The 9,005-nt window shown below is 36.6% G+C and overlaps 1 protein-coding gene across 1 annotated transcript in view; it reads right to left on the reverse strand.

Annotated features, from left to right (window-relative positions):
• Positions 1 to 9,005, reverse strand: part of Spt6 (transcription elongation factor Spt6) — a 213,282-nt gene that overhangs the window by 42,026 nt on the left and 162,251 nt on the right. Inside the window, exon 4 of the mRNA XM_017609383.1 lies at positions 4,695 to 4,849. Within this exon, the coding sequence (XP_017464872.1) occupies positions 4,695 to 4,849 (155 nt within the window). The remainder of the gene's footprint in view (positions 1 to 4,694; positions 4,850 to 9,005) is intronic.

Genomic DNA, 9,005 nt, shown 5'->3' on the forward strand with positions numbered 1-9,005 from the left:
AAATTTATTCATTTATTGATAAAATATGCTCAAATTGGCGACCTTCTACTCTAATACAAGCTCGGCACCTTTTAAGAAAAGACGCTTTTAGAGATCTTAAACTCAATTGGGCTATCTCAGCAGAAGCTCCATTTATTTGTTCCGATTTTTTTGTTAAATAAAATTTAAATCCATTCTATTTTGTATGTTTTGTATTGGTGATTCACCTTTATTTAAAGCAAATTTTTGTTGGCTTTGCCCCTTTTTTTCCTCGCCCGAGGGCCGCCATTTTGACCCCCACGGTCGCCATATGAAGCGCTGTTTCCACTTCGTTAGATGAAAGGGGTAGCGTACCTCTACACGCGCTGGAGTCCTGGTGCTCCGCCGGCGCTGCTGCCGGCCAACGCCCGCTTTGGTGTGGGAGCCCTGCTACGCCGGTGCTGCTTACGGCCAACGCCCGATTTGGTGGGTAGCCCTAGCGCTTCGCTGCCACCTGCGTGCAGTTGCACGCCTTTTGCCCCGCTGGTTGGTGCTCTGCAGTTTTGCTACGCGCAAACGTTTTTGGTGCGCGGTTCGTACGCACAAATAGATGTGCTGATACTCCTGAATGCTGGCGCCTCGACTCACAAGTCGGTTGGCGCTAGTTGGCCGGCTTCCGTTCAAATAAAAAAAAAAGCTTGGACTTTTCGGTCTAAAGGTACGCGGGCGAATGCCGCCAATTTATTTTTCACTTTTTGACTTAAGCCTAGCAGCTGTCATATATATGACAGGGTCGCATTCTAATATCGTAAATTCTTACGTACTAGTAACGGGTGATTTTTTAAGAGCTTGATAACTTTTTTTTTAAAAAAAAAGTTATCAAGCTCTTAAAAAATCACCCGTTACTAGTACGTAAGAATTTACGATATTAGAATGCGACCCTGTCATATATATGACAGGGTCGCATTCTAATATCGTAAATTCTTACGTACTAGTAGTAGATTAGATTTAAGGCGAATTCATATAAGGTGATTTATAGAAGTTTTTTAGGGTTGCAAATTGTCTGCTTTTATCGCATTGCAATTACAAATGAATATGTATAATTAGTTTACTCTGTAATATATCATACATACTTAAATATCTAAATATTTTTATCTCATTTGTCAGTAAGAAAACATTTTTATGTAGACTTAATAAATAAATAAATGAAAAAATGGCGAGATCTTCACTTTTACTCCACCTCCGAAGAAGCATTTTTTATGCCAGGAGTACATTTGGAGGTTTGCCATAGTCTGCCGAAGGGCGGCCGCTATTTTTTTATGTTGCTCGGCCCACTACTAGGGTAATCGATTATTCGCCGTTTTTCCAAAACCGGTTTACGAGTTATTCGAAAAATTGAAATTTAAAAAACCCGGTTCCCTATTTTGAAATTAAGAGAAACCCGGATAAACCGGTTTTATTTTACATAGTTTTCATACAGTGAAAATGCTTATATTGGTATGAAGTCATGACCAAAAATTACAATAAAACTTTTTTTAGAAAATAGCAAAGCAAAATAAGTTCAAAGTTTTTCTTTAGATCCAAAGTAAAACAAATAAAAATCACTGAAAATTCACGTTTGGTCTTATTATAACGGTTTTTAATACTTTATTGCATTTTTTCTGCCTTTTTTGGATTTAAGTAGTGCTCTTTCCGTCGTAGCCGAGTGCTTAGATGTGCCTACTGCCACTCGGGAGGTCCATGTTTCAATNAAAGTTTTTCTTTAGATCCAAAGTAAAACAAATAAAAATCACTGAAAATTGACGTTTGGTCTTATTATAACGGTTTTTAATACTTTATTGCATTTTTTCTGCCTTTTTTGGATTTAAGTAGTGCTCTTTTGGTCCCAGCAACATCAGAAAGTGTTTTTGAAATAGCAGTCGTCCCTTGGCAGACAATGGCAAACCTCGGAGTGTACTTCTGCCATAAAAAGGCTTCTTCAAAGCTGGAGTAAGAGTGTAGATCTACCCATTTAGGGATTTCCCTTAAACTGGAAAAAGCTGTGAAAACGTCGAAAAACTCAAAATTTTTATTGAGAGGTCAAGAATTCTATGAAATGGAAAACCCCGGTTTGTCCGATAAAAAAAAATCCGGTCTATTCGATACTCGAAGACTCACGATTAAAAAAAACAACTATGGATATCCAAAAAAAACACCGGTGGAGGCGGTTTGGATAAACCGAGTCAATAACCCTACCTACTACTCAGGCGAATAATCGAACACCCTAATTTATTTGCATACATAGAATTCTTCGGGCTGGTTTCACCAACCTAACTTAAGTTGAACTTAGGTCCTAGTGGCGAAAAACCTTAGCTAACAGCGCGTTTACATTGGAAAATGCTGTCAAGACAATAAAGAAATACGTATTAGTTGTCAAAAACGCAATGTATGGAAATGAATGCATGTATTAGTGAAGAAGTGTGCATGTATTGCTATTGTCATGACAGTATTGTCCGGTGTAAACCCTAAGTAAGATCAGTTTAATATTTTGCTCAAATTTCAGTTTCACAATGCATACTTAAGTATGGAAAATATTTCATTTAGAAATATGGAAGCACCAATATTCGCGACTTAAGTTGAACTAAAGTTTTGGTGAAAAAGTGGTTGGTGAAACGCAAAATCTTAGCCTAGACTTAAGTTTAACTTAAAAATGCATAATACCGGCCCTTAATCTTCTTAAGCGATAATGAAATTAAATTAATGAAATGAAATTAATCTTTTTAAGCGAAATGGTGACCAAAGTATCCACTGTCACCTTGTTTTCATTAAATCCAGAAGTTTTGCCTTCTGTAAAATAAAAGTAATGAAACAAGTAATTTTCAAACAAAAAACAAAACCGACCTCAATTCTCATATAAACATTTTATATTACCGTTAATTTCTCCATGACCAAATGATCGGATCCTAGCTTAGTATGGGACCACCCTTGAGGCAACACCTTTCCGATAAAAAAAGAATTATCGAAATCGGTTGACGTGGTCCAAAGTTATGCGGTAACATACATAAAAAAAATTAAAAAAAAAATATTCCGACGAATTGATACCTTCTCCTTTTTTTGAAGTAAGTTAATAAAATAAGTAAGCAAAAAACAAAACCCACTTAAATTCTCATATAAAAATTTAAGATTATCGTTAATTACTTCATGATCCAATGATCGAATTTAAACCAAATTAGTATGGGACCACCTGTGAGGTAACGCCTTTTCTTTAAAAAAAGAATTATAGAAATCGGTTAACGTGGTCTAAAGTTATGCGGTAACATATGTACATAACAAAAAAAAAAACACACTTCATTCATCTTGCTTATCGNCGGTTAACGTGGTCCAAAGTTATGCGGTAACATACATAACAAAAAAAAAACACACTTCATTCATCTTGCTTATTNGGAAAATGCTGTCAAGACAATAAAGAAATACGTATTAGTTGTCAAAAACGCAATGTATGGAAATGTATGCATGTATTAGTGAAGAAGTGTGCATGTATTGCTATTGTCATGACAGTATTGTCCGGTGTAAACCCTAAGTAAGATCAGTTTAATATTTTGCTCAAATTTGAGTTTCACAATGCATACTTAAGTATGGAAAATATTACATTTAGAAATATGGAAGCACCAATATTCGCGACTTAAGTTGAACTAAAGTTTTGGTGAAAAAGTGGTTGGTGAAACGCAAAATCTTAGCCTAGACTTAAGTTTAACTTAAAAATGCATAATACCGGCCCTTAATCTTCTTAAGCGATAATGAAATTAAATTAATGAAATGAAATTAATCTTTTTAAGCGAAATGGTGACCAAAGTATCCACTGTCACCTTGTTTTCATTAAATCCAGAAGTTTTGCCTTCTGTAAAATAAAAGTAATGAAACAAGTAATTTTCAAACAAAAAACAAAACCGACCTCAATTCTCATATAAACATTTTATATTACCGTTAATTTCTCCATGACCAAATGATCGGATCCTAGCTTAGTATGGGACCACCCTTGAGGCAACACCTTTCCGATAAAAAAAGAATTATCGAAATCGGTTGACGTGGTCCAAAGTACATAAAAAAAATTTAAAAAAAAAATATTCCGACGAATTGATACCTTCTCCTTTTTTTGAAGTAAGTTAATAAAATAAGTAAGCAAAAAACAAAACCCACTTAAATTCTCATATAAAAATTTAAGATTATCGTTAATTACTTCATGATCCAATGATCGAATTTAAACCAAATTAGTATGGGACCACCTGTGAGGTAACGCCTTTTCTTTAAAAAAAGAATTATAGAAATCGGTTAACGTGGTCCAAAGTTATGCGGTAACATACATAACAAAAAAAAAACACACTTCATTCATCTTGCTTATTGTGCCAAATATCACTACACTTAGAGCTTGCGATATAAATAACGCAAGTTATATCGCAAATACATTTACATCACACTTACAGAAACACTACCTTGCGATAACTACGCAGAAGGGTTGCATTTTGCGATATAATTCATATCGCAAAGATACAGAAACGGGCTACTGTCAATGTCAATGAATTGTTTTTTTTTATAGTTTTTGTCTTTTTAGTTTTGTAATTTGTAACCTTGTACATATGCACCATAACTGACGTTGAAATTATAAATCAAACCGACAAGAAATAAATTTCGTCAATTGCCATATAATTACACATTTTATCGAATTTCTTTGAGCAAGAACGAACTATTTGTATACTTACGCGTCGGTAAATATTGGTCTTCGCTTTTTCTTCTTCTCTGCTATTGGGCGGCCTTCATCGTCAACAATAAAATCATCTGCATCTGAATCAGATTCTTCCTCTTCTTCATAGGTCTCTTGCTCTTTATTGCTACGTTCAGATCGTCTTTCTGCGTTCTAAAATTGTATTAAAACAATATTATTAACGATGGTAAGTGAAGAAGCAAGTTTTAATAAAAACATCATTTATTTATTGCTAATATGTCAAATAGTAATTTTTTGTTTCCTCAGGCCGCTTACCTATACCTTATATGGACGCTCTCATGCGAAGCATCGTAAGAGATATATCGCTTGTGTAGACTGTTTGTCGCAGAAAGTATACGATATAACGTAACAGATATCGCATATCTAACTCTGAGTTTAACAACTATTTTTTCATATTTGTTTTGATTCTGAATAAGAAAGAAGTGATGTATAATTGGGAGAAACACTGTATACATTTATATCTTTATCAAACTTTAACAGAAGAAAAATTTAAAAAATAACAGGTTCTGTGCCAAATTTTTGCTTTGTGCTAAAGCCTGTTCTGTTAAAAAAAAAATTAAGTTACTGATAAAGAAAATCGATGGATAAATAAGAAAAAATGAGTGGTAAAATGAAAATGCGCAAAGATTTTTTTGTATGAAATATGAGCAGAAAAGCGTGTTACTCAGGTGTACGTGGCGTATGAGTAACTTTCTTTACCCCTGATTTTTCATACAAAAAATCTTTGCGTATTTTCTTTTGACCACTTATTATGTCTTATTTATCCATCGATTTTCTTAATTAGTAACTTGATTTTTTTTTGTAACATAGGCATAATAAGTGGTCAAATGAAAATGCACAAAGATTTTTTTGTATGAAATATGAGCAGAAAAGCGTGTTACTCAGGTGTACCTGGCGTATGAGTAACTTTCTTTCCTGCTGATTTTTCATACAAAAAATCTTTGCGTATTTTCTTTTGACCACTTATTATGTCTTATTAATCCATCGATTTTCTTAATTAGTAACTTGATTTTTTTTTTGTAACAGAACAAGCTTTAGCACAAATGTAAAAATTTGGCACAGAACCTGTTATTTTCTTAATTTTTATCCTGTTAAAGTTTGAGTTTTTTTTTAATTTTTTCATCAAAAAATAAAAAATAACTGGAATAATCATTCCATTAATTCATTAATTTGTCAGAAACTATAACATTTTGTTGCGATCTTGCATCTTCTGTTCGACCTCTCGAGCGTTCTTCAAATTGTCTGCTATGCTTTTCAGATACGGTGTAATTTGTGGAATAAAATTCTCATTATCTGCTATTGTTCATATATCGTGCTCTACGTCATCAATTGTGCGCAACTCTCTTCCAAAGGTGAGATCCGCTGCTGTGTAGCCGGTAGATTGACATTTCGCTGAGTTGATTGCAAACCGTATTGAGGGTAACCCAATATTCCATACGTTATGTTGATTTTGAACGATAATTACCAGTTGAGCCTTAAGATCCCTGTTCTTCCGTTCAACTGGGTTGCTTTCGGGGTGATAAACCGGTGAAAAACTTGAAGAATGCCCAGGCAGTAAACTATTTGTTGCATAACTGCAGACACGAATTGCACTCCATTATCGGACTTAAGACGCCTGGGGACACCATATCGTAGGAAGATCTCATCAACCAGTAGTTTAGCGCAATTTTCGGCAGTCGCTTCTTTTATGGGGAATAATTCGACCCATCGGGTGGCAACATCTTCCGCAATCAAGATCCATTGAAAACCATCTTCAGTTCTTGGTAAGGGACCAAATAGATCTACTGCAACAACTTCGAATCGCTGTTTGCTGCTTGTTGTTTGAAGCAACCCCATTGGTTTCATATTACTTGCTTTGTACCGTTGACATTCAACGCTCTTCTTTACATACTTCGTGATTTCTGTGCGCATTCCTGGCCAGAAGTAGCGGCTTAAAATAGTGACCGGCAGTGCAGTCGTCGTCATACGTCTTCAGGATGTTCACACGCTCGTGGTCAGGTATCACGAGTTGTGCGTCATCTGAGTCATCACTCGCATAACAATGTAATACGCCGTTGTTAAGAACGTAGCCACGATTGCACCATAAGGTGGCATTTTCGTCAACTTCTTCTAAAGAAGTAAGTATGTTTTTCAAATAACTATCTTTAAGTTGACCTTCTCGTAACTCATCTGCCTTTTTACGTGGAAAGTCGGCTTGGAAAGCACAAATACAGTTCACAGAGTTATCTTTCTCATCGCAGGGTGGTCGTGATAGCATATCGGCAACAGAATTTGTTCTCCCTGGCGTATAGTCAATCTTTAGGTTATATTGCTGTATTTGCAATGCCCACCTTGCAAGGCGGCCTGACGGTGATTTTGTTGTTAATAGCCATTTTAGCGGTTGGTGGTCGGACATCAATAATACTTCGGCTCCTTCGATGTACCCTCTGAATTTGGCACATGCCCACACAATGGCGAGCGCTTCGCGTTCGGTAGTTGAATAATTTCTCTCTGCTGGGACTCCCCACTGCCATTCAGCATTCTTTTTCATTAAGTCGGTAAGTGGCTTAACAGTTTCAGCAAAACGATCAATGAAGCGTCGGTACCAAGAGCATGTTTGTATGAATGATACCAGTTCTTTAATATTTCGTGGTTCTCGTCGATGTGTGATCGCCAGAGTTTTTCCTGGATCAACTTGTATGCCTGCGGTTGTTATAATATAGCCAAGGTACTTGACACTGGCACACAAAACCGACATTTGCCAGAATTAACATGCAACTTAAACTTCTCTAGCTTTACAAATACATCGTTCAAGTCATTTAAGTGCACTGTAAACGATGGTGAGCAAATTATGATATCATCAAGATATGCGAGAATGTGCACATTTGGCAAGGCTGTCTTGAACCGATCAATCAATCGTTGAAATGTAGCAGGTGCATTGCGAAGACCAAAAGGCATCCTCCTGAACCGATATGTACCAAAAGGCGTAATAAGGCACGTTTTGTCTTGGTCTTTTTCTGCAACTGCAACTTGAAAATACCCGCTTTGTAGATCTAAAGTTGTCATGAATTTGGTACTCTTTGCAGCGTGCAACAGGTCATACATTCGAGGCAAGGGGTATCGATCTGGTTTTGTTATCGCATTTAGCTTGCGATAGTCAACGCAGACACGAGTACCACCGTCTTTTTTAGGCACCATAACAACAGGTGATGACCACGCTGACTCACATTCTTCAATAACTTCATTTTCGAGCATTTTGTTAATCTCGCTTTTTAGTTCTTTTAGTTTCGCAAACGACAATCGGTACGCAGGTGATGCAATGGGCTCGTGTTCACCAGTATCGATAAAATGCTGAGCATATGGCGTAGGCTCACGCGACGCACTAAAAACGTTTGCATGCGATTGGAGAATGTTATCGAGCCGAATCTTCTCTGCAACTTCCAACCCCACGACATCACTTTCTTTAAGGAATCGAAAGTCAAATGAAAATAAATCAATATTATCAGTGGCAGTGTTATTAAAAACAACCCCGTTAAACAAGCTAGGCCCTTTGCTTCGTTCGGGCGTAACCATGTTTGGTGGAATGGCATCCTTAAAAATACTTTGTATAGTATGTGGTGAGTAATCGTTTGGCAGATCAGGACAGTAATACTCAAACTCAGACATATAGACTTTTGGCTTATCAATCTCTTTGAAAGCTGCTTCTTCTGGTTTGCGTTTGGTTTCGACTGCGCATACTTTCACTCTTTCCACAACATTTAATTCGAGTGGCAGTTGTTCGGCGAAGTCAAAATGCGGTGTTGGATTACTCTCAAAGTACCAGTATCTTTGACCCATATTCAAAACTATTCCCGCTTGCTCCAAGAAATCTGCGCCAATCAACGTTCGATTACCAATTGCATCCAAAATATAATTTTAAACATGTCGTGTATTTACACCAATTGCCACGTTAAAACCGACTCCTATGTGTCATGCTGGCTCTGCGATGGGATTGCCCATATAAAATGTGCTGGTTTAAGCGGTAGAGTATTAGACGCTATTAACGAGGGTAAGGGTCTTCGTTGGTCTTGTCAAAAATGTAGATCAACCGAAGTTGATTTATTTAAATTCTTAAGGCAGTCCAGAAATGGTTTTTCTGAGATCGGGAAGGATCGGTCAGTGCTTGTTGAGAAGTTTAAGCATTACGAAAAAATGTTTAGGTATTTCACTTGTCTCGACAACCCTCCACACTCTGAGGAAAGCCAAGAAAATAAAGGTGGGCGTGTTAGTAGTCCACCTAAAAAGACAGCCACGGATTCTAGTAAAAAAA

Source organism: Rhagoletis zephyria, unplaced genomic scaffold (genome assembly GCF_001687245.7).
Source record: "Rhagoletis zephyria isolate East Lansing unplaced genomic scaffold, Rhagoletis_zephyria_1.1 Rzeph_scaffold_00222, whole genome shotgun sequence".
In the NCBI taxonomy this organism is placed as follows: domain Eukaryota; kingdom Metazoa; phylum Arthropoda; class Insecta; order Diptera; family Tephritidae; genus Rhagoletis; species Rhagoletis zephyria.